The following is a 21253-nucleotide window of genomic DNA, read 5'->3' as shown; positions in this document are numbered from 1 at the left end:
TGTTTTGCTTAATTATTCATTATTTACTACTTTAATTATGCATGAAAAACCTCCAGTGCTTCTGAATTTTCTTTAGGCAATGCAGACACTATGGCATGCTAAGAAAGTTATATATTGAGATGTCTCTTCCTTCCATTACTCATAAGAGAAATATAAATTACAACTCAGCACATAATTCTCTGCTTCTTCACACAATGGTTTAAAGTTGATTGAGCACAATTACTTTGTACTCAGCATATTTACTGCTGTATAAAACTTTCTCTCTCTCATAAAGAAAAGGCATCCAGGCACTTTTCTGAACAATAGCATTGTTAAACATTTTTTGATGAGGCTTTTTGTGAAAACATGTTTTATCTTTCAGTTGTTTACAAGTCACTTTAGCAGTGATTTGGGCAAGTGCTTTAATATGTACTAATGTTCCTTCTTGAGCATGAACTCTGCTTAAGTGCTTTTCTGAGCAGAACCCTGTTTATCTGTCCATTTATCTGAGTTTAAAGTGAGAATTTATTCTGGTATCTCAAAACACTTTGGAACAAAGCTATTGAAGGGTAGCATATAGATCACTTCCCTCATCTCTCCATCTGCAACATCTGTACTTCCTAACACACCCTGCCCTATCCTTGTTTGCCACACTGGCTGGACAAGACACAGCACATGCTGTGATTGTACAGGACCATAAATATATATATATATTTTCTTGGCAAGCCAGTTGACAGGCAGACTGAGTGGTCAGTCAGCTGGGGTCCAATACAGAAAGCAACCCTCAGGTAGCTGAAATTTGTTTTTCAACTTGCAGACCTAACCAAGGGCTTGGTGACTGAACGGCCATTTTACACAATTCTGTTGAATCTTTTTTGCTGTTATCAAACTCATATTGGCTAATGGGTTTATATTTCTTTGTGGCGCATGACAGAAAATGTGGCCACAGAAATCTTGTTTCCTAATGAAGCCAAGGGTTAAAAAACAAACCCATTGATGAGTCCTTGTATAAAATTAAAGGAAAAGATAATCAATATTACCAAGTGAATTTTACAACCCTTACTTATATTAATGTTAGTAATTTTTTTAATATTTGATCAGGTCTGGTAATGCTTTAGACATCAAATTACAGAGAGGTTTTAGGGATGCATATTGCAAAGCCTTTTTTCAAATATTACTTTCCTTCAGTCGTCTCCTTGTCACTGTTAAAACTGAGTACCACTCTTAATTTTGTTGATACTCGCAACTGCATGAGGAGGAAGTTAAGACTTTAATATTAGTTGTGGTAGGGCTCTGTGCATAAAAATCAGCTTTAATGACTTCTGAATTAGTTCACTTCTCCTGTCAGCAAATATTCCCCCTCTTTGATGCTCTCAGACTACTCTCTTCACTAATGTGGCAGAATACAATTCTTCAGGTCCTGTGGATGCCCACAGAACTCTGCACTGAATTACATTATTCAGCAACATTGCTCTCCAAAAAGAGAGAAAAACCCCTGAAGACCAAGCTAATAATTTTGCTGCTTAATGACAAATCTGTTAATTTCACACAAACCACTCAAAAAAAAAGGCCACTAGAGGGAAGTAAATCCAATATGCTCAAAGAAAATAAAATTTAAAAAAACCCTACTCTAAATGATGGTAGCTAACAGAATGATTTGGACTTACAACAGCAGAAGATTCTTAAAGATATGACAACTGAATAAAACAATTAATGTATTTATAAGAGGTCTTGCACTATATGCAATGTGCATACCAAAACTATTAAAACAGTATGTAGGAAAAGATTGCATATTAAAAGGTAGTATCAACATGGGATAAATATGTTGTGTGGGTAGAATTTATTGCACACCTGTATCTTTCACATTAGACACATATCAAATGCAAAAAAATGGATTTAAACCAAAATCTTTGGAGTTCTGGTAAAGCGGTTCTTGTAAAAACAAATATATTTTTGTTGCCATGTCATATGTTCAATCTTGGATCTTTGTTTCCTATGAATATGTGCACAAACCTACAATATATCATGCAATACCTACCACCTGTTTCATCAGCATAAAGATAATAAGGAAATACTACCAGCAGTGAGCTTATAATAATATCTCTTCAATGTTTCAAAGCTTTAGTTCTACAGCTTGCTTTTCTGAGGTTGGATTCCCTAGCTTTTTCTATATGCCTTATTTATGACTAAAAGTAACTTTAAAATGTCCATTTTTCTCTCCATACTTTCCATCAACAAAAACTCCATGAATTTTCTTGCACATTTCTTAGAACACTGCATTTCTTTCTTGTCCTTTTAAATATGTTGTCACCGTGCTTATAGTTTTATACAACTACACAGCCTGTAAGCCTAGAGAAATGTTTTTTCTTTTTAACTACATTTTATAAATGACTCAATTTCATTAGTACAGTGCTTTCTCACCCAAAGCTGTCTTTTTAGATGTAGATAAACTGACAGATATTCTGAAAATTTGGTCTTAAATCCTCTGAAGCCTTTCCAATAGTATTTTTAGTAATGTAAGAATTATTAAAGGGAATGCAAACAGTCTAGAGTTTACTGTCAGTGTGTCAAAAACTATCAAAGCATTGGTCTTTTCCCTGTTTTGAGTAAACCACAGAGAAAATCTATATCCTTAAACCAGGGACAGACAACAGCAAAAGACATTATTTTTTAAAATCCTGCCACTTAAACGCACATCACAAGCTGTGTTCACACAGCTGTTACCCACTTTAAAAATGAACTGTATTTCAGGTGACCTCCCCCTGGACAAGCTTAGTGACTGCATTTAATACCATGGAGCAAAACATCCAAAAGGAAGTTTGCACAGGGGAAGTTTACACAGGGGAAGTTTCTGGCACCTCACTTTCTGCCTTAGTGAGAAAGGGAAATAGAGATGCAGGCTTCCAACATGATACATTGCCTCAGTGCTTCAGGCAATTGTCAATGCAAGGCCTATATATCATTAGGTATCTTATATAATTAGCTCTTCTGTTACCATCATGGACAGCGAGCAAGTGGGTTTTGTGCTTTTTCAAATCAATTTTCATGAGTATTATTAGTATTACCATCACTGTCATTATTATCATCATCATCACAGCAAGCTGCTCATTTTTGTATGCCCAAAGGCAAACGAGTTGTTACTTACTCATCGACAAAACTACTCATCCCAGATACACAGGTAAGCAGATTTTTGCTAGGCTGATCAGTGAAAGAACCCAGGGCCTTCCCTACAAGTGGAACATAACAGGATGCTCCTGAACATTAGCACTTTTACTTAGCAGAAACATATCATCAAATGTGTTCTACTCCGAACAGCAGTTCTGCCAGCTCAGTTCCTGCTCTACATTAAACACTTCAGCTGCAGTTGCAATGTCACTGCACAGCAGGTGAAAAACATTTCTGGAACAAATGTCAGCAAGGGATAATTCTGAAATAACCTTCTTGTACACAGTTACACAAGCCAGAAGAGAGCAGTGCTACATGGATTGCATTGTTGCTAACCTATGATGCTGTTTCCTGGCACAGTAAGTATTTCTAAAGAAGAAAAAATTGCAGAAGTAAACAAAAAATAGAGAGCTCTTTTAGTTTCCCATGTTCCTCACAAAGATTCACCTTGGACATGAATTCAAACTGAAATGGGGGCAAGAAAAAGCTCAAAACAACAATGCAAAGTTTAAATAAAGGAATACAAAATAATCTATTATGATAGCTTGCCTGAGGAAATGGCTCATACAGATGCAGAAGCATCTTACAAACTGTATTATCTTTGCTATGAAACAAAGATACTAAAGAAAGTGAGTTCACTTTCACTCTGCCTTTGAATTGTGGAGCTGTAATGGATAACCTGTGGTGTTTTACTCTTGTAAAACTGAAGTTGCAAAAGCACCAGACAGACTCCAGTCCTGAAGAACCACTGACACAGCTCTCTTAGATGGATAAAGCCTGCACTTAATTTCAAAGAGAAAGGTATGGGTTTGTGCCCTGTGTAATGGGGTCAAGGGCCACCTGCCAAAAGCATCTAATGCCCTCATCAGCAGAAGCTCAAAATCCTCATGGAAGGCACTTAAAAGCATTCAGCAATCTGCAAAACCCCCTAACCACCGACCCAGGCTTCCGAGAAGCACAGGATCCCCCCACGAGCGCCCGGGCGGCAGGGGCACGGCGACAGACCCGCAGCGCTGGCACTTACCGTCCTGGTCCGTGGTGACCGTGATGGCCGTGAACTGCTTGGGCGAGAAGCTGAGCTCCGAGACGCCGTTGGTGGCCTCGATCTCGAAGGTGTAGTTGACGTGGGACACGAAGTCGAGCACGGTGACGGAGGAGTTGGTGAGGCCCGTGTGCCGCGGGACGAAGCGGATGCCGCCGCCGCACACCTCGCACTGGCTGGCGTCAGAGCCGCACTTCTTGCACACCACGCTGTAGGTGAGATCCTTCCTGCCCCCCGTGTCGCTCGGGGGGCTCCACTCCAGCATCAGAGCTGTCTCGTTGATGTTGAAAACCACATTCCTCGGGGCAGAGGGTGGCCCTGCAGAAAAGGAGGGGAAAGCCTGTTAAGCCAGTGTTATCTACTTTTGCCTGAAGGCGATTATTTGCAAATAAGAGCTACATTTCAGTGACAGATTTAACGTAAAAATTTAAAGTTGTCTACATACAGTCCTTGAAAAAAACGAACAATAAATTTGTGCTTTCATAAAAAGCTAAGTAATCAAAATAACTCAGAATTAATTCAGAAAGTGTGGCATTCGTATTCTCTGAAAAATCCTTTCGCCCAGGATTTTTCTCCTGGAAGCTGAGAAGCCTCAGAGAAAAAGAACAATAATAATTATCTGATTTGCTTCTCCTGTGTTGTGCTCACATGTGGAATGTATTTGGAGATTGTTTACCAACACGGGATTGTTACACTGGGTTCTGGGCTGAGTTGTTTTCACTCATTGGCCAATCAGTGCCAAGCTGTGTCAGGACTCTGGAAAGAGTCATGAGTTTTCATTATTATAATTTTTAGCATTCTGTAAGTATCCTTTCTGTATTCTTCAGTACAGTTTAGTTCAGTATTCTTTAATATCATACAATATCATCAAATAATAAATTAGCCTTCTGAGAACATGGAGTCAGACTCATCTTTCCTTCCTTCATCTGGGGGCAACGCAAATACAATAAGAAAGAGTTTAAGAAAACACAAAAATGACTTGGGAACATCAAACCTAGACTACATAATCCAAATTTTCAATAAATGGCTCTTGCTGCTGTGGGATACTGAGGGAGAGCTCTAACCACAAAATTTATATACTTATTTTATGTCTAGTAATGTAGGCTTTTCTGAGACTTAAAATCTTGGACATTTTGTAAGAGACAAATCGAGTAATAAATAAATAACAGCTTTGGAATAAAGACAAAAGGTAAAATTGTTTGTATTAGTTTTGCGCTGCCAGATATTTCTTTCTATCCTTCACTGCTTGTCCCCAGGGATTTCTTTGATGCTGTTCATTTACAGGGTTAGCTGGCAACAGGCCAAGACTATTAGGCATAAGAAACAGTTTACAAGTTTTCTTTCTTCCCCACCTGGCATCTCGTCAGGATCAGGATAACAGTGAAGACATCAACTTTTCAACTTAAGGTCTAAAAGGATGATCAGGAAGCAAGAGAAAAGAGAAAAGTTTAGGAGGAGGAATGTAAAGACAACAAGCAGGTGTTAGAGCTGTCTGCACTGCCAGAGAACCGCAAGGGACCCACTTCCAATTTCCCACTCTTCGCATAAGTCACAAAAGTTTTAAGCTGCTTGCTGACTTATTGTGTAGGATCACATGGAAATCATCTGAGGCTTTATATATACATATAAAATAAATATATAGAGTGATCTAGTGATCGCCCCTTGCACTGAGCACTGGTGTGGCACCTCGAGTCCTGTGTCCAGTTCTGGGCTCCTCACATAAAGAAAGGCATTGAGGGGCTGGAGAATGTCCAGAGAAGGGCAATAGAGCTGGAGAAGAGTCTGGAGCACAAGACTGATGAGGAGCAGCTGAGGGAGCTGGGGGTGTTCAGCCTGGAGAAAAGGAGGCTCAGCAATGACCTTACTGCTCTCCAAAACTCCCTGACAGGAGGGTGCAGCCAGATGGGGGCTGGTCTCTTCTCTCAGGCAAAAAGTGACAGAGAAAGGGAAAAGGCCTCAAGCTGTGCCAGGGGAGAGGTTCAGGGTGGACATCGGGAAGAACTTCTTCACAGAAAGGGTAACCAGGCATTAGAATTTACTGCCCTCAAAGGCAGTGAAACCAAATTCCCTGGAGGTGTTCAAGAAACCACAAGATGTGGCACGCAGTGCTGTGGTCTGGTTTACAAGATTGTGATTGATATAAGGTTGGACTCGGTGATCTTGGAGGTCTTTCCAACCTTAATGACCCTATAATTCTATGATTCCGTATTAGGTTCCAGAGTCTAACAGAAGAACTTTACCACCTAATTATTTTTTAGATTGGTATTAATGAAGGGGTGACAGAAACGTATAAATTGTTACAGGATATCTGAATAATCTCAATTTCTTATTGTATTGCTCTTCTTCCGCTTAACATGTTTCAAGCAAACACTTACTGATGTATGATTTTCAAAACCAATTTGGATGTGATCCCATACTAAGCATTATTACAAGAAACATGGACTTGGAAAAATGTGAGGCCTTATACTCCCAGTGTTGATATATTTGAGGTAACCGTGGTAAACCCAACTGCTGACCTCTGGGATTTTTGGGCTGAACGAGTTGAATAAGCATTATATTCCAAGCTCTCAATAAAATCACAGTGCTTCACCAATGGCTAGCAGAACTTGGAAAACTTTCAGCTTACTTTGCAGCTTTTGATGATTTATAAAACTGCCAACAGGACTTAGGCATAACGTTTTGATTGAGACACTGGTAAAATTTTGAGTGAGCTTTTTCTTATTTCAGAGTTTCTTAAGCAGACTGAAAGGCTACAAGAAACATTTGCAAATGACACCAGCTAATTTTTACACAGAGTTTAACATTCATAATTTTTAAGTGATGCCTTTTATTTGTTTATGTGGCATAAGCATGGGTATAAAACTTGGAATGCTTGTAAATAAAAAGCTGCTATTGTGTGGGAGAGCTAATGTGAATAATAAACATTAAGCTTTTCTGTGAACTGTAATTCAGCCACTTTTTCATTTCTGGTATTTACTTGCAACTTGTAATAAGAGAGTAATTAACTCAGCCCTGAAATGAATGATGAGTTACCTGCTGGATTTCAAGCACTTGATATTTAAAATAGATGCAAGTGTTACACTGCTTTGCAAGTTTTTAGCGGATAAGAAAGTTTAAGATCTTTTGAATGGATGAGCATTTATTAGTACATTTACCTGTCCAGAGTTTATGGTTAATAGCTCACCAATCTTCCCACAAAATAGCTATGCGGAGTGACAGTTCTAGATACTCTGAGAAACTGTCTTGAGATTGGAATTGGATTGGAAGCTGAAACCAGCACTCATTACTTCAGCTTCAGTTCTTACTCTTTATGTTCAGAAGACAGGAATAGTTATGTTTCCTCTAAAACCATGCTGTGAGAATTAAATCTTAACAAATTCCCACTGTTAAAACCATGGAGGAGTTTTAAGAATATGGAGGATGAGCTGTAATCGCACTTCCATATGTGCATAACTTTAAGTAGATGAGTAATCCCCTTGAAATAATTGGTAATATTAATGCACGTAAAACTAAGCAGCTGTGTAATTGCTTGAAGGGTTGGAGTCAGTGTTCTAAAACTGGCTTAAATTTAATCTTACATAAACTACAGATAGTATGACAACAGGTCATCATTGCTCAAGTTTTTTTTTATATTATTTCATCAATTTTGGCAGGCTCCAACAGGAATGAATATGAATCTGGGAAATAGGAGAGTTTTGTCTGGCTTTGTAGATTTTGATTTTCTATCAGATTTTCCTTGTACTATATGGAATAGCATCTATTGAAGAACCAACACTTTAAAATAAGTATTGGTACTTTTAAAATACTAAAAAAAAGATATTTTTTCATTTGTACTAGGGAGTGAAGGTTCTTATGGTTTGTGACTTATTTCTCAGTTGTAAGAAAAATCACATATTATTGTGCATTCACATTTCAGTGAAAAGGAAAACTATCAATTATGTTAGAGGTGTCTTAAAGCATAAGACTGTCCTTTTGCAAATGCAGGAAAAACCCGCAAACACACTTCATACTCAAGGCCCCTCATGCCAATTTGCATGAGGATTAAATAGCTTTTTAATTGCTGTTAAATTATGCCAGTTAAACTGCGATTTCATGCAAATATTAAGCTGTAACGACATGCAGTGAATCATTTACTAAGATTTAGAACTTGGAACAAAGAGAGACAATTAATTGTAATCCTCAGATTCAGCTAAATTATGTGTCACTGGGCTTTTATGAATGTGGCCTGATTGCTTTGTTATCATTTATAAATTATACAAAGATTATTTGGCACATTGGAAAAAGCTGGCAGCAATAACCTTTCTGCAGACATCTGTATGCAAAGCTCTTGGGGTTTTCCTTATATTGATTTTTAAGAAAAACAAGTAGATTGGTGAAAATAAGAGATCCTTTCCTCGCAGCAAAATTCATGACTTTGAGTTTTATGCGCAAGAATAAAACACACTTCAGATGGATGAGCATTATAAAAACATGCAGCTCTTCTGCTGAGATGGAACTCAGCCAGAGTGTGAGTAATGGCTTTTGCTTCATTTACAAATTACAATGAGGAAGTATTTTGACACTTGCTGTGAAGGAGACTGGCGTGGATGGCTTATGGTGAAGCAGGTCTGCTCTGAAAGCAACCGAGCTGGGTTTGCGCCTCATGCAGTGCTTTGCGCCTCATCTCATTTCATGTATTCTCCTCCTCTCTGAAGGCAAAGTGCATCTTCCTGTGTATGGAAGGAAGAGGAGCAAATCCAGTACTGAGTCTGGTGAGGGCAATGCAGTATTCTACACTCTTGAGAGCGAAGACTGTCAGGAAAACAAATTGTTACTGTTTAAGTAAGAACTGTCCATTAGACACTATTGGGCTCTTAAAATTTCATGTCATTTGACTTCTGAAGGTACAGCAGAAGGGCAAAGATTAACCATCATCTTAGGATACTCAGAATCAGCATCTGGCTGTGCCCCTTGAGTTCAAAATTGTGTTTTGATATCTATATATGTAGTATAGATAAATAGCGTCACTTGATGTAGAATTACAATTTTCCCTTTTCACTTATTCTTTTCCTGTGAGACAGGCAGGAAGAATGGAAGCCGGCGACTGCAAACCAATATCCCAAGTCTGAGCATAATGTTAAGTTACAAAAAAGCGTATATATATAACAATAGATGCAGTAAAGACTTCAAGTGTGTTGCCTGATTTTGCTGCTGAAATTCAGTGTTGACTTAAAAATACAGGATATACTTTGTGGCAGAAGTTATTGAACAGAGCATAAGTTTGTCAGGTTCAAATTGTTTAAGCACAACACTAAAGAGAGGAATTCAGACAACTCACACAACCAACATAAGTCTGCCTGACCTTGAAAAGATGGATCAATTCATCCAATTACTTTATAGTGGGAAATGTTAGACATTATGTGCAGAGTAATCAGACAGGGGATTAGATATGATGCTATTTGTTGCTCACAGTGTATGCAGAGATTTCTGATAGAGTACTTGCATATGGCAAAGAAATACAATAAGAAGGAAGAGTAGCAGTGAGAGATTGATAAGAAGTGTAAGTCAAATGAAAAGAGCCTAGGAGAAGTAGATTAACAATATATTCTAATGTAATTTTAATTCCTCTTACTGAAATTAGATTTCTATTATGGTGTTCTGCAAAGTGAACACTCTCCTCCATGAAATGCAGCTACATAAAGTAAAAATGGGAGCTGTACAATTTTGTAAAAGCACACAGTTCTTTCAAAGAATTAATCAAAGTGAAGTTGAAGCTCATCTAGAAAGAAGTGGATGCCTGTCTTAAATCAAGGTGAGTTTTTTTCCCATAATGCCTTCCTTATCTTAGGGACAAATACAGGTTAGTCAAAAATCACAAAATTATGTATTCTAAAATTAATCAAAAAAAACCCTAATGAATTTTCATTATGACAATTGCATAAGAAGGAATAACTCTCTGTTAAAAGAAGGTGATGGTGCAAGAGGTTTAAATTATATCTCATCCTGATTTGTTACATTTTTTTTTCCTTTCTAAAAATTATTTTCTTGTCTTTTTTAGAGCATTTAGTTTTTATTTGATTGTTTGGGGATATTTGTCTTACACTTTTAATTTAAATCTGAGAAGACAGCAGAGCATGTTATATCAGTTTTTTTTTCTTTACATGACTCCAGCTTTTTCAAAGTCTTTGGACCAGCAAATTTTCAAGTATATAAAATGCACATTACTGGTAGTGAAAACACCATATTGCTATCTATATTACAACAATTACACCTCCTCCTATTACATCTCAGAATTACAAGTTCAAAAGTCACCAAACTAAGAAACCTGGGTATGTTTATGGTTATCTAGACACTAAGCAGAAACATGCTGTTTGAATTTTGATTTAAAAGTCTCTTTTGATTAACAGGAATGGAATTCCTCACAAAATAATAGTTTGGGTGGTTTTTTTTTTTTTTTTGGAAATCCAAACCAAATAAAGGAGGCAACAGAATTGCCAACACTGGTAATGATCAGACTTACTGGTACATGCCATAGTTGGTGGGTCCTTCTCAGCTCTGAAATAACCCTTCTCACACTGACAGACAGAAGTTGCTTCGATGTGAGTCAAACTGTGTGGAGGGCACTTGGAGCACTTCACATTTCCAGCAAATGCTTTATAGAATCCAGGCCTGCAGGCTGCAAAGTAAGAAGATAAGTTTCATTAATAGAAGAACATTTTGGTCATAAATAAAATCTGTTCCAAGCAGTAATAATGCTGCTGCTTTCCTTTCCAATCTAGATATAGATGCTTTGATAATACAATTCTTGACTTTTTCTTTTTTTTTTTTGGTATATGGACTTAAAAGAATAAAAAGAATCTGTTCTTGGTATATAATAGGGAGTTGTTAAGAAAGATAACTTCCCAACTTTTAGTCAGTCCTCAGTGCTGCTTGAAATTGTCTCTAAATGACTTCACTACTATCACTAAACATTATTTATGTTTTATCTACATGTATTAACCAAACAGAAGGAATATAACTTCTATATCTGCCAGAGCTGTTAATATGGCTTCCTTACTGAAGTAATGGACAACTTGCAATACCTAAAATATTTACCCCCACAAGTCCCTGATAAGACGGGGATGACATCCCCAAATATTTATGGCTGGTCTGACTTGCCTACAGCACCTCAAAAAACCTCTGAGAGCAGGGCCCCATCAGCTGGTCCCTGTTGGCACGAGAGGCTGGAGGATGAGGAAGGGGTGAAGGAAGAGATGAAGGAAGGAGATGCTGACACCCTCCAGCACAAACCTTCACAACCTTTCTGATTGGGTTAAAAAAGGAAAAACCCTGGAGAGCAGCCAGCTTTGGGAGAGAGAATGTTGGGATGCTCAGAGCTCATCACTTCCCCAGTTACTGGGAGCTGCCGTCCCAGCTGTTCCTAACTACAGCACAAGCTCACACGCCTTTTTTTGCTGGCCTTTCAAAGCAGAAACAAGTCATTAAAAAATCTTATCCCAGATCTCTTGGGCCTACATTCCGAGATATTATTTTAAAATCATCCTCAGACTTCATCACACACATTTAAACAGAGATTTCCTTCTTTTCCTGCCAGCTACCACATTTGCACATGCCAAGCATGTATTGCAGTTTCTGTCTTCTGGCTTCCCCACATGAAAACATTAAAAATTAAAGAGCAACTCAGACATGTGCAGATTTTACAGGCTCCTTTTCCTCTTAACTCCTCCAGCAGTACAATGGAAACCAGCACTATAAATATGATTTTGAGGTTCCATGTGGCTTTTTCTCACTTTGACATATTCAAGACTATTTTCTTCACACTGCTGGAGGAAATAGGCAGTACCTCCTTTTCTTGTAGTAAGATACAAAAAGATTTAAAATTAGGTGTTTCTAAAAAGTACCTCAAAGTATGCATTTAATGGATTCAGTGTCAGTTCATATTAATTGACTTATTAAAAAGTATCAACTCATAGATAACGTATACAGGATCAGTTTTTCTTCTGATTCCGAAGGCCTTTCTAGATATAAATGCAGTTTCAGTAGTAGCTGAATGAAAAGGAGTAAGACGACACTGAAAAAGATAACACTTGATTGCCTCTCACAACCCAAGAGCCAATTTTTCAAATGCAGTTTCAAGAGCTTAATTTTGACCCAGCAATTTCAGCAGTTCCCCTCCAGTGTGCTGTTCTGACTTTGCTGAATAGACATTAGAGAGGTATCCTGCCCTGCTGTCACTGACTGGGGAAAGAAAAAGGATTTCTGGTGTTAGACATAAAAGGGGTGGGAACAGCAGGGATTTTCCCCCTGGAAGTAGGCTACTGATGCAATTGTGATTATAGTGAGTGGCAATTTTCCCCTGATTGGAAAGGCAGCAGGTTTGGTGCAGGGAAGAACAGCACTGCAGACATGGTGCAGGCACTGACTCCTCTCAGCTGGGCTGGAAGGAAGAGGGGAGGTAAGGCAAAACTGGGGGAAGGGTGTTGTGCTTCCCTGCTCCCTCCTCATCTTCTCATGCTCAAATCCTGCCCTGATAAGTATTAAATCCTTGCTTTATTTCATATGCTACATTTGTGACTCAAGAGCTGACAATTCAAGATTACAGTTTCATTCAAAGCAAAATGAGTGCTCTTTAAAATCCTTATTACTTCTGCAAATCATGTCTCTCAGTTCTGAAATCATTCCTTCTTCCCTTCTGTCCCCCAAACAACAAATTACTTTGGATCAAAAGAAACACAGATTTCTCTTTCAAGAGCAATATTTTATATAAAATTCAAGAACTCCACTATTTCAAGATAAAACTCAAGGAGAAGATTTTTTTTTTCCAATTAAAATAAAAACCAAATGTTTTATTCTGAAATAGTAGTCTAAATTGTATTTAAAGCAATTATGTTTTTGACATGGTAAGTCTTTTAAAAGAAAGCACATACATACTCATGGAAAAGATGGAGGGAAAAAATAAATGGATTAAGGTAGAACATTTTACTTCTGAAGTCAATTCAAGACAAGTATGCATCGCATTCTGTGGCAGAGAAGTTACAGGGATACCCGGGAAGCTTTCAATTGAGAGGTTTACAAAGGTATTAACAACCCACTCCTCACCCAAATGCAGAATCTCACAATCATGATGATTGATATTTCCAAATAAAAAACCAGCCTTTCATAAAAAAGATAAAATAACACAAGCTGAAAGCCCCAAAATGATCACAAGCTTGGGAAAACTCATCCCTCTGGATAACTCAGAGCTGACCACCAGCATTCATGGTGGAAGGAAATAAACTGTTACTGTGTCCAAGTCAAGCAATATGCAGTCTCAGTCTGAACTACAGCACTTCAGCTGCTGCACATATCTAAGCTAAGACTCTGAAAAGAATTATTGTGTTTCAGTGGCAAATTAACCAAAATAATTACTAAATTTACCATTTTCCACAGAAAATCTCCAAATGATCTCTAATGATGATTACTCAAAAAAAAAAAAAAAAAAAAAAAAAGGGTTGTTTTTATCTGTGTTACCACAGAGTAATTTTTCTACCTTCCAAATCACTGGGTGGCATCTTGTTTCCCCTAATGTTTTCTACCAGAGGTCACTTTGTGAGTTACTGATTATAAGAACTGTATGAAATGTGACTTTTGTAAAGCCCGGGGAAAGACAGTATAATGTCTTAAAGGTTCAGTAATTAGAAGGGCATCTGAATGAACAATTTAAAGACACTACAGATTTCTCCAATGAAATATGAGCAACTAGGCAGAGAAGCACTGATAATTTAATTGGCTTAATAAAAGATAACACATCCATAAATGTGCTTTGCTGCACCTTCATCATGATTTGACCGTGAGTTTTGGAAATTACAGAAGTTTTCTAACTAATACAATTTTCCTTGTTTAATGATGAATAGATGGGATTTAGTTTTGTTTGATTACTGCATGGCCACCTGAGGGTTTTTTGAATTCCCCAGTCCAGTGAACAAAGCCATGGCTCCATCACTCCAAAACACAGCCGTGGGCTCTCCTGTGCAAGAGTCTTTACTGCTTGAGGCTGCTACAGCCATTAAGTGCTTCCCCAGCCTCAGGGGTGTATGATATAGAGACAAAAAACCCAGAAAATAAAAATACAGTCATCATCGGACTGGTAACAAAACCTTGTTCCCTAAAACAATCAAAAGCAGCAATTTCACTGCTCTTTGGGAGCACATCATGGTCTAAGATTCCAGTTTTTAGTAGTTTCAGTTTCATAACATCTGAATTGACCACTACAGTTTTAGTTGAAGAGGAGTCCAAAGGAAACTCAGGAACAACTTTTAGGCATGTCTGACACTGTTGGTCTGTGGGTGGGAAGGTATTTGTCATGAAAATGGATTTTTTATAGCTTGCTGAGGACTCATCAATCAAATTAAATCAAAGAAGACACTGTTGTCATTTACAATGAATGGCAGCCATCAGTAGCTGTGGAAGAGGTGTTTTAATCTTTCTGAATCACACAGTTTGTCATGCATTTCCAACTCATATTTTTTAACCTTGCTTTACTGGATCCCAATAATGCCCTGAGAGACTGGTATCTTTCATATTTGTTATATTCTGAATGATCTCAATTTTGAAGTCCTCTTATCCCTCTTCCATCTGCTCACTATAAAAAGGGCAATCCAATAAGGCCTGTTCCATTCTACCACTGTGCAGAAAGAACTGTGGTAATACTTTACCCAATTTATATTTTAGTAGAAGTGTCTAGAAAAGAACATGAAAGAATAATGCAATGAAAGTTGGATGCTCTATATTAAAAAAGGCAGAATACAATCACAAAATCAAGATTAGGACATTACAGGATTAGTACAATAAAGCTATGAGGAAAACCTTTGATTGTGAGCACTGTCTGGTTAAATAATCTCATCTTTCTCACATGATTCTTGTTTTATCCAGGTCATGAATGGACTGTGAAGGGGATTCACTTTGGGTCGTGTTCAAACTGATAGTGGGACTGTGCAGCATGAATTGCTAGAAACCTGAGGAAGAATCCAGTGGAGGAAGGCCAGCTGTCACAAGATTATAAATTATCAAACATGCTGGTTAGTACAAATTACAAAAATAAAAGACATCATGGTATTGAGAAAACAAAGATCTAGTTTGATTTAGTTCCTACACAGAGTAAGGATGGGACAAGTGACACCTCTAAAAAACTTAATGACAGAATGAAAAAACTTTGCGCAACAATTGGCTGATTTCCCTTTTTCATTTGCAATAAACTTGATAATTAATTAACAATTAAATGAATGTGTGTCCATATGCTGCAGTCAATCTCTTCCCTTGCCAGTATCTCTGCTCCCTAATATTTCTATTCTTAGATCTGGAGAACTTCTAGGAGCATTGCTCCAACCCTTGACTTCAGAGAGGAGCAAGGCAGAGGAGACCAAAAGAGGCAGGGATAAGGCTGCTTCTTCAAATATGACTACATAATGACAATAAGTAAATGAAATTAAACGTTCTTCCTCTTTGTGCTCTTTTTATCCCCCTAGTGACTCTTCTGTCATTCCCACATTTCAATATTCTGTGGAGTTTTTTTAATGAAAATTATTAGAAGAAATGACAAAGGAGATAATTGCCACCTATCAAACATTATTTTCAGTTCACATCAGTGCAGTTTTTCTCTGTATAAATCACTAGTTTCAATACAATAACTTGAACAATTATTCAGGTCGCACAGCATGGTTTAAAAGAATTTGAGGTTTATCAAAAAAATGCATACAGATAAGATATTAATTATATTCATTTCATCACTGCCTGTCATACTAGGTACAATCCAACAGCTCATCAAAGAGCTGGGAACTGTGCTACACAACCCAGGTAAATTCTCTTCTGCACAGACTCATTTTGTGCTACAAAAACAAACAAACAAAACCCCTAAACAAAAGAAAAATGAGCATCCTAAACACTAGAAGGGAATTTAAGAATATGATTCTAAATGCATAAGTACTACTCTAAGAAAGAGACAGAAAATGTTTTCAATCCTGATAAAACTCTTTTTCACTTAATTCTTAGAACAGGTGAAATATTTTTTTTCCAGACTAATATAGTAAATAAAATTTACTACTACAACAGGTAGATGGCATGTAAGGATGTTCCACTGAATACAGAATTAGCAAATTAGTGTTCCAAAATAATAAATCAATATGAAGTTAGCAAAATAGGCAGCTGAAAAGAGGTTTATTTCATTGAAATATCAAGCACTGAAATCCAAATGAAAACAATATCCACAAAAAAGCCCGAACAAAACAAACAACCCCCCCCCCCCCTCCCTGTTCCTAATACAGGCTACACAGTTGCAAAGAGGGGCTGCACCGATTTCAAAATACTCCTTAAAAATGTTTTATGAAATTTACTCATGAGTCAAAAGAGATTTTTCTTAAGAAAAAGTTGCTATTTTGCAACTTACAGCAATTTTGTGTATTTTTATTTCCATCCTAAAGTCTCACAACAGTGCCAAGTGACAAAAATGGCTGCAAGACTGAGGTGCTTTATCAGTGATGGAAGAAGAGAGAGAAAACCAACAGGATGCACCTTCACTGATTTGTGCTGCTGACTCTGAAGTCCAATAAATTGGTTGAGGTGGGAACTACAAATACTCAAATGCACTGTTCCACACCCAAATTAGTCTTTATCTCAGTTGATATTTTATGGACAGACCCCATAGAAAAACCAATTGCACAATTAAACAGATTTAATAAACCCTTAAAGGAGACAGTAAAAATACTATTTTCCACACTGCATAATTTTTAAAGGAGCATCACTGTGTTTTAGGAAGATAGTAAACGAAAGGAATCAGTCAGGCTAATTAGGGCACACAATAGAAATGGTAATCAAGGAACATGACAGCAAAGAAAAAGAAGGGCATTAATTTCCTGCAATATATCAGTGCATACTCCTGGGATCAGGAAGGAAAAGAATGGAAGGAAAAGATCATTATAGCTCCAAGCAGCCATCTCCAGCATCTCCACTAATCACCTTTAAACAGAAAAGGAGAAATGTAGCCCTGAGAACACTTCAGGGCAATGCAGAACTTACTCACTGAGTCCTCAAATCTGTCCACAGTAGCTGAGAAAACTCTCAGTTTTAAAGTATAATATCAGTAATACTTTATTTCATTGTTCTTTTTTACTTTTTAATCATTGTTCCATTGTTGAGATTAGCTGGAAGGACTTTTGGGGGGAAGGGATAAGGCAGGAGTGTGGTAAATTTCCGAACACTGTAGTGAATGCAGTAACAAGAAATATCATTTATTGTAACTACAGAAGGAACCTGAGTTTGTTAGAATTTCTCTGTATTATTTCAAGAGGAATTAGCGTCCAACTGCTCTTTTCATAGAAGCTTTCATGCTCCTGTGTACAGCTGAGGACTGACCTATCAGAAGACACTGCAAACAAGCAATAGACCATACCAAACACTTCCTTCTGCAAGAAAAAAATGGTCTGAATAGATCAGATGCATTTTGTGGCTAACTCCTTTGCACATTATCTATCTCCTGTATCTGCTGCTGAGATCAGTTACAGAATCCTCTCCTGGCCTGAACATAATAACCAAACGCTAGAAAAGTCCCTCCCACTATTAAAAAACTTTAAAGTGCCTTCGTATCAGATACACGTACAAAAATTGCTCATCTATGGAGAGAAGTGGGTTAATCATATTATATACTTACTATATTTTATATCAAATGCTATCATAGATGTGTTATTCTCCCCTTTATTGGGACACAGAGGGAGAATAACTCATATTATTATATATCCCATAAACTGTAGTTTCTGTCGTCCCTCTCCCCATTTTTCCTCCTTCTTCCCCTTTGTATGCGAAAACTTTCTGTTTTCAGCTCTGAACAGATGATAAGTAGTAAGTCATGGCTTTCTCTTTTTCCTGTGCAGTAACAACTCCTTGGAATCTGCAGATGCACTTTTTTTCTATCCGTAACAAATTAATCTGCTAGCCTGGGTTAGTTAATTCCTATGATAACCATTACTCAATTTGCTTTGCATATGGGAATTTTTTGGTAACCATTTTTTTTTCTGAGGATGTTTCCACTTTTGCACAACGACCAAAACTTCCAGCCTGAGTGTTGTTGCAATGATGTTTTGTTGGCTGGCTTTATGTCAGATTGATTTTCTGTGTGAAAATAGTAATTTACCAGAGCTGTTCTCAAATAATTAATGCCACTTGGCTTCATGCCTCCAAAAACACTCAAGGTGTGCACTGAAATCCTACAAAAGCTCCCCCTGCCATGACTTACTACTGGATAAGCTTTCCAGAGAAGGCAGACCTTGAAGGAGTGGAATATCCTTACAGGCAGTTATTAACAATAAAAATCTGAACACCAGTGCAGTCTCCATTTACAAGGTTATAGTTTCTTGTTATGGCCTTATTATAACACTGCAGTTTTTAATGGCTTAAGATCTAAAACTAAACTTTCTTGGGTTCACTGCTTTCACTATAGCAATTATTTTGATAATAGATCAGCTAAAGTAATCCAGTTTTTTCTACTCTGTGCAATTATTAATGTAATTAGCAAGATTCAATAGCAATGAGAAAACTATCTAATCCCCTTTACAAATACTTTAAATAATCCAATATTTAAAAGGAGAGGCTTGAAATGATGCTTGCATTTTTAATTATGGTTACCAAAACTGCACATTCAGGTATAGATTTTGAATGTGGGATTTATTTAAGGCCCTGCTTTATTTGCATGTTCAAGTCAGGAGTTTGGGCATACAGACAAAATTACTGTAATCATGGGGAACATTTAAATGCCCCAATCCAGACAGGTAATTGTAAAGCTGGGTAATTCACATGCAAAAAATGCTGAAATGTTCTTATAAAATCAGGCATTTGGCCTTTGAAATAGAGTCCTTTTGGACGTGTTTGCAGAAAAGCTCACAAGCTTGATTTTTAAAGACACCAAACATGATTAGTGACTCCCAGACTATTTCAGTTCTGACTTACCACTGAAAATAAAGTACTCATGCCTCTGTGAGAAGCAAATACAATTTTCTTTTGTATTATCTCTGAATACCCACAAGCTCACAGGCAAATAATTTTGATTATTAAAAATTATTTTCAAGCCATCTTTTTGCCTTCCACATGACTGTACTCAATTTTATGTAATCTCATTCTATTCTATCATTGTTTTAAGACATAAGAGTAACACAATGTGGTACTTGTGAATAAAAATTCTGTGACTTATGTCAGCAACTAACTCAGTATTCAAACACCTATTTTGCCACAGAATCAACACATAAAATTCTGTGATTAGTTCATTCAAGTTTTCCTTTTCATCACATCCATGTAGAATCACTTGCAGTACTTAGCCCCAAATTACAGCAACTATTTAATTGTATATACACAGGTACAGATGACACACACATTCCTGGGGTTTTTTGTGGGTTGTTTTGGTTTTTAGTTTGTTTGGTTTTTTTCAGTAAGTAAACATTGCCAACTTCTCCCAACCCATCATCACATTCCAATTAATGTGAATTTCAATTTATAGGCAATACCTTGGTAACCCAAGGGAAAGCTCTCACTACTGTCTCAAATATTCATCTACTGGCTTCCTATGACAGGAATAAATCCTTTTATGATGCAAATCCAACCCCATATAAATAAAGCAAAAATCAGGAAGGTGCCCTTTAGCTGAACATGTTTCTAATTTGTGTTTCACTGAAGTAGTTATGTGGGATAAATCTTCAATCCTTGTGTCTAGAATATTTCACATGATTGATGACAAGAATCAGTTAAGTATTTCCACTGAACACGCTGATATTTCACAGCAATCTCCCAGAGATGAACCATGACTTTAATATGAATTCTCAAATAATCAGGTTGATATGAAAAATGTTGCCTCCAAAAAGACTTCTAGTATTGATAGAGAAATTTGAGCTTAAGGACATGGGTAAATATTACAATAGAAACATATTAAATCTGCATAAAAGCTGAACCTTTCCTAAAAGAGCTGAAGAAGTACAGAGAGGCTTATTTCTAGTTTTCAGCTCTACTGGATGCACACTACAGTTTTTAAGTATTTTCCAAATGAAAAAAAATAACATTATCCCCATCTTGAAAAACCCAACCAAAGCCTTAAGCTTAGAGAGGCCAGTGGGACTTATTCAAGATTTTCTAGCAGTTAATCATCCTGACCACAGGTGCCAGGCCCTCACACGCCACAGGCCAGGTGGGGCTGTAGCTCTTTAAATGAGGAGCCAAACACCCCAAACCAGCACCATAAGGTCATCTTACAATTGATTTTACTTTATTTTTTTTGCCCTGCTTTTCTTCACAGCTGCAAACATACAATCAGAGATTTGGCATGAAACTGACCTCTTAACTAGAGACTGTGCAGCTAAAAAGTTATTTTTTTAGAAGTTATTAGCATCATCTTAGTAGGACTGTGAAAATGGTATCCTGCTATTTTTAAGCATGTAAATTCACATGACATTCTGAAAGAAAAATGTTTCAAGTTTTAAACAGGCATATGTGTTTTTAGTAACATTTCAGGGCAATCACGCAATTTGACCAATGATTAGACATGTCTGGAATAATCCCTCAATCAAAAGAAAAGTAAAATTCAGAATTAGGATTACACAGTCCACAGAAATGACAACTACTGATGCTGCTTTGCCATTCCTCATCAGATTGTGAATTTAATTCTGTAAAGTTTAACTCCTTTTCAGCTTTTAAGTACTTGTTAAGAAATGTTCAGGACAGAGAGCTTTTGAGTTGACAAATATCTCTGTCCTAGCTGAGGTGTGGACGCATGACAGGAACAAAGAGCTACAGCTCACTCACTGATCCATGGGCTCTGGTTGTGTCTAAGTCTTCCAGCAGTTAACATTACATTTATTTCACATCTGGGGGTGGCCCATTGCTTCTATGTGGTCAATTTTCACCTTTTTCCTTCACTTACATTCACGTTTCTCATACTGTGAGCAAAATGACTGCGAGACAAAGGTCAGGAGCTAGAAATCTGACAGTAAATTAGACACTGGTGCCTTCATTCAGTATTTGGAACTGTAAAATCCAGGAATCTGTGTTCCTCTAAAGAGTAACAATGGACTGTACCAT

At 37.3% G+C, this 21253-nt stretch overlaps 1 protein-coding gene across 2 annotated transcripts in view; it reads right to left on the bottom strand.

Moving 5' to 3' along the window:
• Positions 1-21253, bottom strand: part of EPHA6 (EPH receptor A6) — a 597075-nt gene that overhangs the window by 176958 nt on the left and 398864 nt on the right. For both annotated transcript variants that reach the window (XM_059493881.1, XM_059493882.1), the window contains 2 exons: positions 10686-10841; positions 4169-4504 (listed from right to left, as the gene is read on the bottom strand). In XM_059493881.1, the coding sequence (XP_059349864.1) occupies positions 4169-4504; positions 10686-10841 (492 nt within the window). The remainder of the gene's footprint in view (positions 1-4168; positions 4505-10685; positions 10842-21253) is intronic.

This window comes from Ammospiza nelsoni, chromosome 2, assembly GCF_027579445.1.
Source record: "Ammospiza nelsoni isolate bAmmNel1 chromosome 2, bAmmNel1.pri, whole genome shotgun sequence".
NCBI classification, from domain to species: domain Eukaryota; kingdom Metazoa; phylum Chordata; class Aves; order Passeriformes; family Passerellidae; genus Ammospiza; species Ammospiza nelsoni.
Note: the sequence above shows the minus strand (reverse complement) of the source record. Positions and strands in the feature narration are given on the sequence as shown.